Source organism: Corvus moneduloides, chromosome 1, assembly GCF_009650955.1.
Source record: "Corvus moneduloides isolate bCorMon1 chromosome 1, bCorMon1.pri, whole genome shotgun sequence".
NCBI lineage: Eukaryota > Metazoa > Chordata > Aves > Passeriformes > Corvidae > Corvus > Corvus moneduloides.
This window is the reverse complement of record NC_045476.1, coordinates 56,849,092-56,867,677: the sequence shown is the minus strand read 5'-3', so window position 1 is coordinate 56,867,677 and position 18,586 is coordinate 56,849,092. Positions and strand designations below refer to the sequence as shown.

Sequence of the window (18,586 nt, the reverse complement as noted above, 5' to 3'; positions counted from 1 at the left end):
TGTTCCCCCTGAGCTTCATGCACTCATGAAAAGAGCAAACATCACATAGTGTGTATGATCCCTTCTCAGGTCTTGCTCATACATATGCCTCTGTGTAAGAGAACCACAGCACTTACACTCCTTTTTGGGTCTCTAGACTCTATAGAACTGAGGTAGGAGAAGAACGTCGTATAGGGGGTAATACTGTTATATCACCTCATTTGTTGGCTTCTGCAAATGAAAGAGGAGGCTTGCTTAAACTAGAAATAATATTGTAGGCACTCATCCAATAATATGCAGATTAAATAATCTGTTATACACAAAACTGGAATGAAATATCCAGATTAACAGCATTGAAAGATCCCTTTGGATATATTCACAGGTGGCTAGTTTAATTATGTGGAATCTCATATATTAATTACATTATTCCAAGCCTGATGAACTGTGTCCCAGTAATGCTGATATAGTTAATATTACAAAAAATGGGGATGTAACAGCCTGCCTTGTTATCACTGTGTATGTTGTCACAGCTTCACAGTGAACTGTGACTGAGATGTATTAGTAGGTCAAAAGGGCAAAGCTTTTCAATTTTTAAAACTTCTAGAAAATGGTTGACATTCAAAGAAAAGCTTACTCTTAGCAGGGAACCAAAGGAAGGGGTATTATTTTTTATATATATTCTTAAAGAGGGGTAAAAGGAAAAAAAAAATGCAGACACTGTTATTAAAAGGCTCTACATCATGCCAGGCTTCTTCTACATGTTTATTGTGTACAATTTACTGCTTAAATCCCCTATAAAGCTCACACAATGATTTGGATAGAACCAGAAAGAAAACTGCTGTCTTTTTCTTCCTGGAGTGGCAGAGGTTGGGCCAGAGGTGAGATTTCAATGAATTACACTCATAAGTGCCTATCAATTATTGATAACAGTATAGTTAGATGCATGATTTTATCTCAAATTAGAGCCATGCAATTGGGTATTCACAGGAGCCCTCTCCAGCAGCTTTATGCAAGTGATGGCAGCTGAATGAGATTGGACCTGACTACCTCTTCTTTAAAGAAACAGATAATTAAGGATCTCCCAATCATCTGTCCTCTCCTTTTGTTCCCCTTCCTTTTCAAAAGGTTAACACTTGAATGCTTTAAAAATCTGAGTAATAAGAAAAAGAGGGTGATGACCTGCTAAACTTTCTAACCTTTATTACTCTCGAAGACATTTTTAACATTTAATGTTCCACAATAACTTTGCTAATGTTCAATATTTTTCCATTTAGGAGAGCCCAATCTACTTGCCCCCTGTGGCAAGATGAAGACTTGGGTTAGTAATGTAATCAATAAACACTGCAATAATTAGTAAGATTAGTAAGTTTCTTGCAAAGGGGCTAAGGGAGAAAGCTCACTACATATTTCTACTTCAAAAAATTTTTTCTCAATTACATCACATTTTCCGCTCTTGTATATGTTTCTAGCATACATAAAAAGGATGACGTGTCCTTTGACAGTCAATGCGCCTTGGGCTGAATTCCAGAGGGCATCAGTTTGGTCCTAGAGTCCCTGGAAAACCTTTGTATATCTGTTTCACTAGCCTTGAAGACTTCATCTGAGCTCTTATATATTAATGGACTGTGAGAGAGCAACTATAAACACGCATAGAGCTAACGATGTAAATATAACTGAAATTTAAATTCTCTTCCTTAATTTTGCAAAACTTTCTAGCGTGTTAAAGCATAAACTATTATTTTAAAGACAAAGCCAGGCCTCTTAAGACAACACTAAAACTAGAGATAAGGCAGGACATCAGGGACCTGTAAGCATTTCCTCTTTTAATTTGGAGTTGAAGCTGGATCTCTATAAACCATCTACTTTCAACATGGCAATATTTCCTATGTAAGGAAGGCCAGTGCACAGAGTTGTAACAGGATTTCTACACTTACTTGCACCTATAGGTCCTCCTTTTACACTGTGAAAAATTTGCCATATATAGAAAGGCTTTCAGCCTGCAAGTTGATGAGAGACCATCATGCCTCTGCAATAGTATCTCAGTTGTGGTATTTTATGGGTGGCCTTGTGTTGAGAATCCATTGGACAGGATTGGACATGATAATCCTGCTGTCTCTATGCTGTTTGCTTTTTACCTATAAAAGTCAAAAGTCCCAAGAGAAAAGCTTGCCACGCACCTCATCAAACCCTGGATTCTGGAAACCAAGGATGAAAACATATCCTCAGAACACTCCACTTGCATCACCCTTGCCCACAATGTAAAACAAAGGACTTGTACCTAATGACTGCTACCTTGAAGACTTGTGTAGTTCTGAGAAATTTTGAAAAATTACATTTTTTTCTGGATGCACTATGAGTATGTCTTGTTCAACCAAAAATATCTAGAGTTGTTATGTAAAATGTCATTCAAAGTAGCTATTTACCATCATGATTGTTGTGAATCATCTAATTAGGAAGGGAGAAGTATTGTCGATTGTTTCTAAATTGTTTGCCTATAGGCTTACAGAGCCATTATTGATAAATTTCTGGGTAAGAGCGCTGGTTAATCTTTGTCGTATGGTTTCCTTTACACAATAAGAAAGATTTGTTAATATCCAATGATGATAAAAAAAAAATCTTAACAATATTAAAAATATATTTTATAAATACCTTCATGACTGAGTGTATAATATTAATCTACTGCTGTTAAATCAGTCAGTATTGCATCCCATTTTGTAAATGACTGAGTATTTGTCCTTTTCTGCATGTCTATTTAGCACACTACAAAAAATATTCTTTTACTTCTTTCATAATGGTAATAAAACGAACCTGATTACTTTTTACTTGTCCATAAAACATGTCCCCACAACAACCTGAAGCTGATTAGGCCAGTATATCAAATATACATATGGAACTGTGCACGCAAAGTAAGGCTTACTGGAATGTATGTACAAATTAGATGATTGCAATATTTAATAACTCAGAGAATCCTTGTTAATGTAACACTTTTTTCCTGCATTCAGTTATTTGAAATTGAAGTGATTTCTAGCCAGAACATGCTGGGTTTTTAATGTTTAAATCAGCCTTCCTTTATCAACACACTGATCATAACTGCTGTAATGGAACATCTCAGAACTTGAAAGTTTGAACACACTGATAGAATACTAAGAAAACAGTTTTTATTCTTTAGCGTAAGATTAATTTCAAGGCTGATGCAAACAAAAACAAAATATCAGACAATATACTTTCCCCTCTTCCCTAGAATAAAACTTCATTGACCTATAGAAAAAAAAATCTCAATCTTATTAAAAGTGATAAAATTGGAACATTTAAAGACACTTTAAATGATCTCAGGCTGTACACTTTCCTCCTTGGGTTAGGCCAGGAAGTTAGTTTTAAGAAGAACTGAATACTACACGGATCCTAAGCAAAGGAAATTGGCTTCAATGTTTTAAAATGTAAGGTCAGTGGATATTGCACTGATTCAATGTGATAGACACAAGACCTGATTGTTTAGATGTGAACCACTCATTTTACATTCATTGCTATTTCTCCACTGTCTTTATTGGAGTCTAGAGTCACCAAAAAAATCACTCTGTGTGCACTCTACCTCAATAGTAACTGCATTTAGTTTTGCTTAAAATAGAGAATTAAACACTGCCAGTATATATATTTTTTTTTCTCTGACAGTGCTTAAAGTTTGCAGTGAAATTAGAAAATGATTGTTAATTTACACATACAAGATAATTTTATGTGACTTAAGAAAGATTAAATGGAACAATCAGGAGTGACAGTGGAAGAAATTAAATCAGGATATGAATGAGAGCTGTTTTATACTGTAGGTGTTCCTGCAAAACCTAATGCTAATACTTAAACTCACCAGTTAATCACTTCCCATACTCTTTTTCAAATATTAACCTTTTAAAAAGTTGAATTAGCTTAAGAATAACTTGATATATTATTAGGACTCATTTAAAAAGTCCATACTGAAAAAGAATGGTTCTCTTTTTAAACAGTTTTTAATTATTATGAGGCTTATATGAAGAGGAAAATATATTTTAACAAGCATCCACACAAGTGGTCTGATTATGTTATTCTAATCTGCAAACCTAATTATCACCTTCTTATGGAGTACAAGGAACAGCTTTAGAAGAAAATTAATGTATCCTATCAGTGGGACAGTTTGTCACTTTATTAAATAATCATCTTCTTTGCAAATAAAATTGTTAGAGGCTTCATTGTATTAAGGAAAAAATAAAACCCCTCACACCATTACATATTAAAATTAACTTCCCACCGTTTCTTTAATGGTCTATTAAGCCTTCACTGTGGTGGATTATGAAGTACAAATGAGGATATCAACTGTTTCTAAAACGGTAAGAAACAAGTATGTTCTATGTGCATTTTTTATTAAGGTGAGGTATAACTTAGCAAACATTTAAACTATTTTCACTAGTTTCCAATGTAGAAAGTGTATGTTAAACCCAAAGTAGATAAGGTAATTTATTTTTTCTCTTTTTGATCTCAATCATGAGCCGTGGGACAAAACTAACATCTCTCTATGTGTAGCTCTTCTTATGTAAAACTGACAATTAATATTCTATATTGTAACCTAGAAGACAAAACCAAGCCAAACATAATCTGAAGTGCTGTCAAGGATGCCCCTGGAACAAGTCTTTAGGCTGACCTATGCCACAAAAAGTAGAAATCTTGACAGAAATACTTAATACATAATTATTTAAAATATCATTCTACCTAAGACTGAAATTTGACCTCCATATTTTCAAAGACTTTTTGTAAAGGAAATGCAGAATGTCACAGCTTGTAAATACATACAGGAATCCATCTTTTAAACCAATACAGGGTCGTGTTATCTGCCCTGTAATGAAGAAATCCTATTGGGCTCACCAGTAACTAAAGACTTTCTTTCACTGGTCACTGCGGTAAAAAAATATGGTGCAAGTTGTTACCTTTGGGTTTTTTCCCCTCTCAGGATACATGTTATGACTTCCATGTAGAGGTAACCTGGATTATTTTTAGCTATCTTTGATTAGGCTGTATTATGCAGTGAAATTAAAAAAAAAAAAACCCTACACATAATGAAGCCAATTTTAATAGAATTTTCATCTAGAAAGAGTTGTTAGCTAACAGATGGAATATCAGCTTAAAGCTACATATAAAAGCATGCTTAGCTACCCTTTATTAACTATCTCTGGTGAGTCATCACCTGGGATTTAGGAAACACAGTTTGTGTATACCATATTTGCATTAAAGGCATAAGTTAATATCCAAATCTCAGGCAACTGCTCTTACCTTTGCAATTCTAGCCACAGTTTTCATTGTTACCTGCTGAAGTTGTCATCCTGGTAGCAGGACAGCATAACCATCATCCAAGCCCCTTGGATGAGCCTATACTGTTCAGGTGCTCTGTTTCTTTTAAATGAACATTCACCACTTAACAAACAAAGAAACAAAACCCGAAGCTGTCTGTCACAAGACAACTTGTACTTTACTTAAGCAGCACAGAGGGAGAAGGTGAGTCTTAATCAGGGGTTTGCAGCTGGGACTGTCTCATTTCAAGCAAGCACTTCAGCTCTCAGTGTAGCAGCAACTGCAAGAGAGGCAAAGTTCCCTTTCTGTCATGAGGGCAGGTTCTGATTTTTTCACATCAGGGAAACTATTTCCTGCTCAGCACTATCTCTGAGGAAGCTTTACTAACTACATATTTTTTCCTTCATCCAGAAAGCAGGATACTTTGCTCTCATGGGCAATATAGAATTTCATAAGGTTAAGATCTATAAAGATACTGATTTTCCTTAAGTATTATCTGATACCGTTAAGAGTTCACCTCCTGTGGCTTGTGGGTAAGATATATCCAGCCATAAAAATTGTTCAATATTCTGTGATATTATACATGGACATTACCAATAGTCTGTAAAATAAGACAGTCTGAAATATTGGACGTTACTTAATTTTAATGTACAAGACAGTACCTGAGTTAATGAAACAAGCCATGAAGTCATTGTTTTATAGTAAACTCCATCTCTGCATTTTTTGACTTACAACTGTAAAGAGCAAAAGCATGTCTTGTGACAAAAGGTGAAAAATATAAAAGCTCAGACAGATCAGGACTTCAGTGATACACTGCCTGACATTGCCAGGCAACAGGTCTGTGCTTATTCCCAAATCTAAATTCTTGGACAACAAAATAAGATAATATTCACAGTTAGGTATGTCAGAGTGCTTTCAAAAAAAAACCCCATAAAAGTAATTAATTCTAGAAAAAATAGCAGTTACTTAGTCTGCAGTGGCATTGATAACTTTGCTTCATGCTTCTTTACAGACTTTCATGAGGAAAATCACTTCTCTAAATCTTAATGTCACTTTTCCATTTTTTTAGCATGCATTGGGCTTTTATTTCCATATGCTTTCAAAAGGGATTGCACCTCCAGAAGCTCTCACAGATTTCTCACTGTGCATCAAAATCTTGGCACAGAAACTGAATATATCCTTTTCCAAGCTACAGGTTTTAGTGTGCTACCAGTTCACTGCATTAAATGGCCATACTTATGGTTTTATTACTTAACTTTACATTGTCAAAGAGTATTCAGGTAGAAGTGTACAGCACATGCAGCTTTACACCACGTTATTTCACAGAGAATAAAAGAAGAAGATAGACAATATACAATACAGGACTCAGACAAAATTAATAAATAGACAAAACAAAGCAACACTTAGGACTTCAAGTGTCAGACATGGCTGAAAAGTACTTTCCTCTTTCTCTGCCAGCTTCTCCCTTTCCCTTTTTATTAAAATACTAAACCATGAGCATTAAGAAGCTCTTAATTTAGCTTTATAATAAAAATTGAAATCCTTCTTAACCAAGAGTATAGTATTGTTGAAATCTGTATCCTTGATTATTTTATAAGGTGAAAGAACAAAGTTAAGTCAAGAAAGGCAAGGAAAAAAGGAGTCAAGTCAGAAAGAGAAGCAAGAGAAGTCCTAAGATGCCAGAGGAAGGAAAAGATGAGTGTGCCTTATAGCAAGAACAAATTTGTAAATTAAAATTTAATCTCAAAGACTTCCTTCACTTGAGACAGCTAAAATACATTTTGTAAGGACTAAGAAGCTGGTATAATATAGGAGACTAGGGAACACTGGCTTGTGATTCAGTGTACTCAACCAGTGCACACATTTTATCCAATACTTCTGCCACATCTCCATTTTGTAATGGAACATGCTTCCAGGATGGCAGGGCTGGCGCCAACTCAGATGGCCCTCAAAGTACAAGCAAAACAGCCATAGTGGTATTGCCTTGTCCCTTAGTACTTTAAATCTACCCTAAACCTCAGAAGAACACGTAGTCTTGTGCTTCATGCAGACCTTGCAGTGCCATCCAGCTCAGAAGTAGTTCATTACACAGGTCAGCTGTGACTGTCCATGAATCATTCTGAGAAACTGTCAGAATCAGTGAAGGTTCAGGGTAGCCCTGATGGGCATCTTGCTTCTGTACCTCTAAGCAGTTCTGTCTTTGGCAGTGTTTGCTGTGTCTAATCTGTCTCTCTGACAGGGACTGCTCTGCACCATGCCTATATTCCCTCATTCTAAATTTTAGTGTCATTGGGCATTGTAGGTTGTTACGGAAACCACTCAGTCTGACCATTCATGAGACTCTCTGACAGTCGCATTTCCAACACCAGATATTGCCACTGCTGGGACCAAAGTCCCTTCAGAGACAGCAGCTCCAGTGAGCTGACAGGTGCCTGCTTTACTCCACACCCCACTCACACGTGGTTAGTCCAGGCTTCCCCACCAGTTCAGCTCTAGGTTTCCCACAGCAGAGTCTCAGATGTCTCATTCTATAATGCAATTTATTCATACTGCAGTAACAGAGAGGCAAGTCAAGCTGGTTCCTCTGAGGAGGGACCCCCAACAAAGGACCCCTGGGCTTTTATAACCTCCCAGTCCAAACATATGCAAATCTCTTCCTCCTGAATATTTGTCTCCTGCTGTGACTCCCAATCTTTGTTCACCTGGCTAGCACCACAGGTCTTCATGCCCTTTGTCATAAAAAGGGTTGGCAGTTCATGGCTTATTGTCTCCTGCTGCTGCTATCCTATTCTAGATTTAACAAAAGCAGCTAGGAATCTCTCGTTCTGGCATGCAGATACTCGCACACGGCACATAAACCATCGCCTTTGCAGCAGAAGCATCCAGGTTTCATGATACTTATTTTGCTCGTGTGGCTAAAGTAGTGGATAAATATTGTTAATAATTTAAGCAATATAGTAAAAACTTAGTATTTCACCAGACTTTAAATAATACAAAACTGCCTCTTCACCTGGCAACCTCATGACAGAGTCAAATTCCCACCTGTTTACTTGTTTTCTGTGTTTCTGCTGTAGTTGTGAACGATGACATTTGAATTTGCATTGTAGTCCTGCTCCTATTTTGTTGTTTAGTGACTAAAACACTTTCCAAGTAAAAGAGTGTATCTGATTATTTCTTGTCAGAAGGGCAACTTGAACCCCAAACTCCCTCTTCCTGGCTGACTGCCCTCACTATGATGCCGGTGTAAAAACAGCCCCATGGCTGCAGTGTCCTGGCTGCTGTGCAGCTTTCCTTCTGCAAGGTTTCTTTGGATAAGCCATACTTAGTTAGGTCAATCGACTCAGGTTTAATTAGAAAAGCCCACAACAATTTGTCAATTAAATGTATGTTCCCAAATCACTTTCACTGCAGATTTACACTACAATTCTCTATGAAATCAAAGCTGCTAAACATATTGAAGATTTCATTCAGTGTGAATAGTCAGCTGCCTCGTATCAGCAAGAACATATTTCTTTGATTAACACTTTTTTCTTTCTTTGAACATCAACAAAATCTTGATAAAAACCCTAGATTGACAACTTAACACAGCCTTCAAGGCTTTACTATCAAACTCCAAATCACTTAAGAAGCTTCTGCTATTTCTGCTGTTACTATAGTTATTAATATATCACCACAACTAAAAGAAAAAATCCAAGAAGTATTTTAGCTCATAAAAAAAAAAATCAATGCTGCCCTTGTTTTTTATATATTGTGAGCACAGATACACTAACCACAGAGAAAGTTCTCCAGTTGGCCATTATACTCCCAAATCACAAGTTACTGTTCCAAAGAGCATTCGATGCCTTTAGACATCTTCATAATTGGCTCAGAAATAGCATGCTGCAAGAAAGGTTAACAGACCTTGCTGTCCCTCATATGGACAAATCTTTATTAAAAACAGTGTAACTGAAAGGTTCTCAAGAATCGGGAAACCATATTACTTGCAGTTGTTCCCTAAGTCTAATTTGAACAAAAAAAAAAAAAAAAAGGCAAAATAAACAACTTCTTCCTCTGACTATTAAATTAAAATCCTAGGTAGCTTTTAATACATCTACCTATGACATGTGGATTCAAGTGATACTCTGGTCCTGAATTTTAGCTCATCAGAAGAAAAAAAATAACCTAAGTTCAATATTATTTTTAAAATTAATATTAATTTATTAACCTAAGGAACAGTATTAATTCTTGCCATAACTAAACTGACTTACAGGGATTGAAACTGGATAGAACTGAAAACTTTCCAAGCTTAATAAATTCCAAGCAACTACTGGATAACAGTTTTTATGTCCAATGATTTTCTCCTTTTCCTGTTGTGATCCATTTTATGCCATGGCTTTCAAACATTACAGAAACATCAAGCTCATTCTCCCAATTTCTGATCAGTAAGGAATTCAGAATTCTGTAACTCCTGATCTTTAAAACTCTGAGAATCAATACCAAAATTACACTGTTCTCCGCATGTTTCTTTGCCCATCTTGTATCCTGTCTTGGTAGTTTCTCCATAAAGTACTCTTGGATATTTTGAGCTGGAAGGAGCCAGGGGTATACTGACCCCTTAGCCAACAATCTGCCACATGCCTCGTTGATCTGAACCCTTTTACCCAAACCAGAGCTGAACATTAGAGAGCACTCGAGACAAATAATACATATACAGTGTGTATTTCCTGAAGGGCAAAGAGAAGGCTAATTGAACATGAACTACTTTTATTTGAGCAATCTGGCAATTTTTTTTTAATTCCCACAATTTCTCTGTGTGACAAAAGGAAAAGGTGAGAGCAGGATCCTAATGCCCTACACAATGGTGAGAGAAAATGACTATCCATTAATCTTCTACTTCATAAGCAGATGTAGATCAATAGTTGCCAATCATTCAGCAATAGAATTGTAAGAGAAGCCAGAGAGGAATTCCTTCAGTGCCATGACAGCACACAGAAATATCCTAAAATGAGTAAGCCTGTCTTAGGAATGGCAAGAATGTAAGAAATTATATGACTTAGTCTCAAAGGCATAAATGACCAAAATAGTATTCCCAAAACACATCAGAACTTCTGTTAGGCAGACTATGAAGTATCATGAGGGAAAGATGGACAATATAACTCTAAACAAATTTTCTATCTTAGATAAACATGGCTTCAATAGCAGTAGTGTCACATATCAGAATAAGCAACAGCCATTCCCTTTAAATCACCAAGTCAGCCAATACATTTTTCTGGTGATGTTTTTTGTTTTGTGCTTTTCTCTAAAAATGTATTTAAAATTTGTTTCACAAACACACACACACACACACAAAGCCACTGAAAAAAATAATATTTTGGCTATCATTACATAACAGAAAATAAAAAAATATATAAAAAGAAAAACCAAATATGAAAGAATGAAAATATAAATTTGGTTATATCAATGCTAAAGACATTTTCAATACTAAGACAAATACTTCTCAGTTTTGATTATATACTTGTGTCCTTATCAGGTGAAATAAAAAGAAGCAGTAGTCTGTACTATTTTACAAGTAAAACCAAACTCCAAAATTATTCTGGAGGCAACGTTAGGACAATGCAGTTATAACAAAGGTACTGTTGTGCAGCTGCATCTATCACTCAATTTTCATAAAAATGCACTATGTGAATTGCTCTGTGATATTAAAAACAAATATTTTCAAAATATTTTCTTTGGAAAAATAAATCCTATGTTAATAAAATGAAGATATAAATTGGAAGAGAATAAGAATTTTAACTGAGAGAGATCTGATTGATTGATCTTATTTTCTAAGATACACAAATTATTCTTTACTTCATACTACAAGTTTGGAAATACCTCTAGCTTTGCACATTTCTTAGAAAGGGCTATGCAATCTATTGCAATAAAAATAAGGAACTTGGAATCGGATCAGAAAACAGTCAAAATACTTACATGAAAACACACAGACATGAGCCAGGCAAACTACTTTCAAATGGGATAATGAGGCAAATGGAAAATGTTATCTGAAATTATGGAGATGTTGACACAGGTTCTTCATTTGATATATTAAGTACTTAAAATCGCTTCAGTTATATAATTAACAAGATAAGAATTTTGTCTACTTAATCAGGAACTGACATATTGGCTGAAAGCATTACTTTTCAGGTAATCTATTAAAAGTGAATTCTGAGCAGTAGTACTAAGGGTTAGGAGGACTGGCTAAATTCTTCAAAATTTTCTTCCCAATTACGTAAGTTTGTCTAATATGATGCAAACCAATTCTCAATTTCAGAGTGTAGAGTTGGAATCTGGAGTATATTAATCACAAAATTCAGGATCGGAAGCAAACCTAAGACCCAATTTCTTGTGAGTTAAAGGAGAAGGCAAGTAAAAGCACATGCTGTATATTGTGTCAGTCTTTGCTGTACTAAAGGAGTATTTGGGTTCTCCTCACTATCTATGTGCACTGTAGTAGGGGTTTAATTACTGGAATTAAAGGATTAAAAAAAAAGCCCCATAAAGCACCCACAGTTCAGAGAAAAGGTTTTCATTGTTCTGATTAAATTTTAATTTCTTTGTACTAAAGAGTATTGCGTTTATGTTTATTAAATAGGAAGCGTAAAAATTATCCCTTAACGATTAATTTTGTTGCTTTTAATGGATCGGATATTGTCAATCATATTATATATAGGTGCATTGTGGCCACTTAGCAATATGGACTGGATTTTGAAAGAAGGTTTTGTTGGGTTTGTGACATATATTAGAAAGGGCTGCTGCTTAACTGTTTATAAACCCCAGCATCTGTTGTAAACATGAATTATAGCCACATCAAACTTACATAAAGATTTGCCATTTGCTTCTGAGATTTGAAAATTAATTCATTCAAAATGAAGCTTGAAGCTGCAAATCCACGTTAGTGTTCATTAGTTCTGATTATAACCCCTCTCAAAAAAAAAAAAGCAGAATTTGATAAAACCCAATTTTATTACAAAGTGCTCTATTTAGTGTGTTCATGAAAATACAAAGAAAATAACCCTTTTGATTTGTATAGAAATGCTTGACCACACTTCATCAACACGGAACAAATAGCAAGCTGTAGTTTAGCAGTTTTGTTACAGTGTTTTTCATATCTACTATAGACTCCTCTCACATCTGAATTTACTACAAATTAAAGAAGTAAGAAAACTTTTTCTGTCATTGTGTTATTCACTGTTATTTCAAATGGTGGGACTATACTGTGGAAGAGACCAAGATTTAATTCCTATGGAGTTACATTTGCCTTTAACGCATTGTAATAAAAGGCAGTAGTTTTAATTAATTAAGGAATGTGTAAAACATTCACTAGGCACTTCAATACATAGAAAAGGCTTAGTGACCTGCTCTGAGTAACAAAACATCATCTGCAATAAATTTCTTAACCAGCCTGACGCCAGTTGAAGAAAATTAGATTCTATTGACCTTGGGCTGTAGCATATGGATAGACATTTTGTAAATCAACAGTTTGTTACTTCCACAATGCATGCTGGGCCAATCCCTCTGTATGATTCTGCACCATAAACAGTTCTGTCTCCTGGAAATGCAATGATTTTAACCCTTTGACATTAACCCAAATACACTTTACTTGACAATTTCTAAAGAAACTATTTCTTTAAAAACTGGGTAACACTACATATCTTATAAACATATAACTTTCTTAAAAGAAAAAAAAGACAACATTCCCATATCTTGTCAATAGTACGAGTATATATGTTAGTCATTTGTCTTTAAAAGTGCAGAATGGTGATCCTCCCCAATGGAAGTGCCCAATGAATGAGTAGCCCTTACCACTCTAACAGTACAAAATCTGTCCCCAGTTTAGTCCTGCGTTAATGAACTCAATAGCTGCAGACCCCAAGAATACAAACATAAAGTCACTGCTCTGCTTATGGTCTGATACAGCACACTGCTTTCAGAGATGTATTTTGAAATCCCAGGGGATGCCCAGGACTTAAGGATTCCTGCTTAACATAAATTTTATACAGCACACTGCCTCTAGTCCTCATGAGTCTGAACCCAAGGTTCCCCAACCACACCAGCCTCCCAGACAGCTGCTATAGAATAATGTTTAGGAGAGTAAGAAGTCTCTCAAACAGAGGGCCTTAGCCCATTAACACTTTCTAGAAAACATGAAATCTTATATCAGAGAGAGGTGCAGATACTGCAGATGCAAACTACTGTGATTTTGCTCTCTAGACAGCAGATATAGGCTAAACCAGATTTGTGCTCCAACTATCTTCCTTTGTCCCAACTCAAGCACACCTTATGTGCTTCGGGCATTATCTCTAAAGGTGGGCTACTACATGTTTGAAGTCTGACAAAAGAACACGCTAGTTGTTTTTTTATTTCTTTCTCTCTATAAACATTATAACCAAGAGCTAGGCAGAGTAGTAGTCTAACTACAAGACATCTCTTGCCTGTGGGAGAATATTTTGCACTCTATCACAAATATTTTCACCTTGCTTTGCTTCTTCTGATGACTACAGTTGCAGCAATGCTGCCTGAGTTCAGAGTTACTGTTCCCTGCAGCCTTATCCTTTTCTGAAAAGGAACCTGTGGGATCAGTGGGACAGGTAACAGATGTCTGCAATCTGGTCTCTCTGTGAGGCCAGTGTCTTCTTTTTAAGCATTTTCCTATCAGTCAAAACTAGGAAGAGAGGAGAAGTTGAAGGAGAAGCTGAAAGGCCTGCAATTAAAGTTAGGAATTTTGTGTTGATGCTTAGTATCTTCACTGAAAATGTGGGGTTGTGATTCAATCCAAGAGACTCCATCACCCATACTGAAAAACTGGAAGAATAATGAAAATACCAAAACAGTTTTTTTCTTTTCAAAATGAAACATTTTGACTGTTGGATTCGAAGAGGAAATAAGTCAAATTTAAAACAAAGGCAAGCACATATAAGAATAGACCATTTAATTCACCCCATCACAACTAATTTTGCTCTTAAATTGATTTTTTTAACTTTCAGTCACAAAATTTGAACTTATCTTCAACTCCAGTATTCAAGTGGAATAACTGTGTTCTGGCTTCTTTGCTGTCAGGCAGGACTAGACATCCCTTACAATACAGCTTTTGAATACAGTAACAGGGTATGCATAACAGGATTTTTTTCCTTTTTTTGGATGTTAGCCAAGATATGATGCTATAACACCGTATAGTGCAGTACTCAGGACACACAAAATAACTTGCTAATTTATCTGCCATTTCTCCTACCTTTTCTTACTGTGGCCCTTCCTTATTCTCCTGGAGAACACTTGAACAAGGTAAATCAGTAATTTCTATTACTTAAAAACTTTCTTAGAGATTAAATGCATAGATATCAGCACAAAATAAAAGCATAATTAAACAGGTTGAGAGGGAGTCTCAAAAATATATGGTCAGGAATATGACATAAATCAAACTATTAGGAACTTTTTCTGCTTTAGGTTTTCTTCATAAAAGATGGAAATAGAGTGATGTTTGGAAACTTTAAAGACAATGTACTTAAGACTGTAAATGGAATTTATAAATTCTACTTTAGTTTACTGAGACTAAGAAATATCTTTTATGCTATAGGATGCCAAAGAGTCAAATTAGTATGCCTAATTGAACTGAATATGGTTTTAGAAAAGCTAACATCAACTTGAATTATTTTTTTGTTGAACATATTCTTTGTTTACTTGTGTATATTCCAGTCACATAACTCATACATCTGTTATTCCCAGCATCGAGCCTATGATGTTTACACAGATCTCCCTGTAGGGCATTTTGGACTAACTGAATCATTATTTCAACAGAATGTCCTAGTTTAATGATACTTTCACTTGAAATACTGCCTTTTGCAAATTTTATCCCCACTGGCACTAACTCAGCCCTTCCACGCTTACATCGGAAAATTTGACCCTACTCTTAAGCAGGAGATGCTGGGAAGGAAACTGATTTCCCAAACACAGGGTTGTGAGCACTTCAGACCTGTAGAGTGGGTAATGTGACAGCTGAGATTTTGGGGTTGACAAACACATTTAAATCTTAATGCAATGTCAATCCTGGTTTCTGATAATGTGTGCTAATGATCAAAAGATATAATTAAAATGGCATATTAATATTCATTATTTTGACAGAGCTCAGGATGCTACTGCTGTGTTCTCACTTCCATTCTCTACTATTTAACCATCACCAGAATTCTTCTCTTCCAGACTTGGGATTAGGAACAAGGAATGCATTTTTTAAAATCACTGGTAGACATTTATGCTGAGCCTTATTTGGAAAACTATATGGGGCCATTCCATATCACAGTGTACAAGTATAACATTTTCAAGATACTAAGGCATGTATAAAGTATTTTTTAATTGAAAATTAAGCTTCTGAACACAGAAGACCCTTTTGACAAAGGAATGTGATTTTAATTTCTTAAGAAACTCAAATAACCAGGTGCTTCATTGCAAAGGAAACAATTGATAATGTGGATTTTTAGTGCATGAATATTTACACATACTTAAACTTAAATTCTCCAAAGACTTATATGTCCATCTATCTCTAGACAATTTAGAAACCTACACCTAAATTTATTTCTTTTTATTTTTAATAAGTCAGTAACACTAAGTGTTTATGTCCAAAATCTGTGAACACCGCGGAAATTCAAAATATGTCACAGTTCCCGAGAATTAGTGACCTAGTTCCAAAGAATGCCACAACATTGGCTAACAGTCATTAAAAAAAGCCATTCTAAGTCTTGCAATATTCTCTCACCTTCATTTTGAGAAGATAAACAAGTGCAAGAAGATTTTGCTTCCACACAAGTAGAATGTGTCAGGATGTGTTTTCCTATTAGTATGCTCTATTTACACATGAACCTTGGGATCAGAGTGGCAAGGAATGTCCTCAGGAATTTGAGGATCATTACCAGGATTTAATGTAAAAGATTCTCTAACTCCAAACCTAACTAACTTACTTCACTGAAGCAAATACCTGTGGATTCCAAAAGACCTCTGCACACAATACAAACTTAAAGTTTCTCTTCAGTAAGGAAAATTTTTGTATGTTCATTTTTCAGAGTAGAACCTCAGTGCAACGACCTGCTCTGAATGATAACTGTGAAAGTTAAAATGTTGGAAAATTAGGCAAGAGGAAACTAACATAAAAGCAAAAAAGAATTACTTTTTTTAAATCACAAGAGATATGCCCATATGACAGTGTAGGATTTTCAAATGAGTAATGTAGGGTTTTCAAAGGAGCAGGTGCTGTTAACTACAGAGCCCACTATGAATCAGACTTGAGTTGGACTTGCTGAGCCTAAATAATTTAGATTGCATAGAAAATTCTACATTCTGTTGAATTAACTTTTGGAGCTTAGCAGACAACTAAAGAAGGGGTTTCTTTTCATACATTCCAGGAAAACGCTGCTGCAACATATTATGGACTTATTTCTACACGCAAATAAGTGCTAGCGAAAAGATTTGTGAACTAACATCATCTGGAAAATTCTATTGAACAGAAATAGAAATCCACATTTTTTTCTCACTACACAAAAGAAAACACATTTTAAAATACCAGTTTCTATTATACTTTGCTCGAGTCTTTATACTGTTTTTTAGAAAAGCATAACCTTTCTGAATAATTTTTAAATACCTAGAGAATCATTGCTCTTTTTCAAGTTCTTTCAATATCACAGTACCAAAGTACATAGGGACTGCGACTATATATTTTTGTAATTAATTTCCTAAAGATAATGTTAGAAATATCAGGTTCCTTAAAATATAGATGAATTTCAAGGTGAGTCTGCTAGCAGATGTTATTAATGGCATATGATTTATTGTGACATGAAATCTGATCTGAAACTCATGTTATTAGCCGAGCTTTTTACAAATTATAATTGCCAACTGCTGAAAATATGCAGAAAGACCACTGATAAACTAGCTTCATCTTCAGGGCCTAGAATATCATCGTTTGCTAAAAGTCCAATATCTCTAGACCTGCTGGTAGGGTACAGTACCTAGGGATCCATAGATCAGGCTTGAGTTCAGATCTTATCCTACTATAATTCTTTCAGAATGAGAAGCATCAGAGCTAGGAAAAGGAGGTCACAGAAAACAAATACATATTGTGTGACTTAAAAAGAAATATAAACTTGGGTTCAGAGTATGCCATTGTATAGATGCTAAACAGATTGTTTCAGAAAAAAAAGCCCCCATTCTGACTATGAGCTATAAAATATATACTTTTAATGTAAAAACAGTAAGCAAGATAATGTTCAAACATATTTGAGCATCATTCTGTACAGCTCTTAGATGAGAACACAAACAGCATATTTTATCATCCTAAAGTCTACAAAGATCTGCATCTACAGAAGACTTTCCAGGTCACCCTCATGGAAAACTTAACAGTCTATGGTTGGGGTCACAGTGAAAAAACATTTCTGTTAGTAATTATTTCTAGACATTCTCTGTTTATCCCAAATAATGTTGTATCTTACTTTTCTCTCCCCATGTGTCTTTAAATGCTAATTAAAGTTTCTGAAATGTTGCTTTTAACCACAACTTACTTGCTAAATTACCTAAATAAGAAGAAACAAACATAAACATTGCATTATGAATGTTATCTACTCAACAAACCAGATAATTGAATTTACAGTAAATGTAATACATTTTTAATCTCCAGAAAAGCTTTGCAATAGCACTGAAGATTCAAAAAGCAACACAAGAAACAGATGCAAAGTCTCACTCCTGACTTTTTTTATAGAAACAAAGTTTCTTAATGATAAAAGCAGTTATGTGTAAAATGGCATTCACTTGCCCTTACTAAGAGTACATGTGGAAGAGCCCCCTGTCAATGTACCAGTGTGAGTGTGGGAATGAAACACAAGGATCACCATCTGCAGCTGTCTAAGAAGTGTTCTTCAGTGCCTAATGGTGAAGTGTCAGTTCAGGGATCCTCACAAACACAATGCATAATCTTGTCCATGCAAGTCTTACAAGGCAAACATTTCACCTGTGAGAACAGTTTATTTATAATGCTATTCATTTCAGCTGAAATACCAGCTATGAAAAAGTTACACTACAAGCAGTCTGGAAGCCCATGCTTAATATAAAATGAACCAATTTCCTCTCTTTTATAAGAATCAATATTTTAAAGGATGTGCAAAACTTAACCCCTCACAGACCATATCTTAGTAACATGGAAAAATATTTTAATATGCAGGTATTTTTAGATTCTTACCTACTGTTGAACTTCTCTGGATGTTTTTCTCTCATGATATGGAATCTGTGGGCAATTGAAGCGTCCTAA

General features: G+C 35.3%; 1 protein-coding gene across 10 annotated transcripts in view; it reads right to left on the bottom strand.

Moving 5' to 3' along the window:
* Window positions 1–18,586, bottom strand: part of DGKB (diacylglycerol kinase beta) — a 381,383-nt gene that overhangs the window by 119,801 nt on the left and 242,996 nt on the right. For all 10 annotated transcript variants that reach the window (XM_032110604.1, XM_032110600.1, XM_032110590.1 and 7 more), the window contains one exon: window positions 18,518–18,582. In XM_032110604.1, coding sequence (XP_031966495.1) covers window positions 18,518–18,582 — 65 coding nt within the window. The remainder of the gene's footprint in view (window positions 1–18,517; window positions 18,583–18,586) is intronic.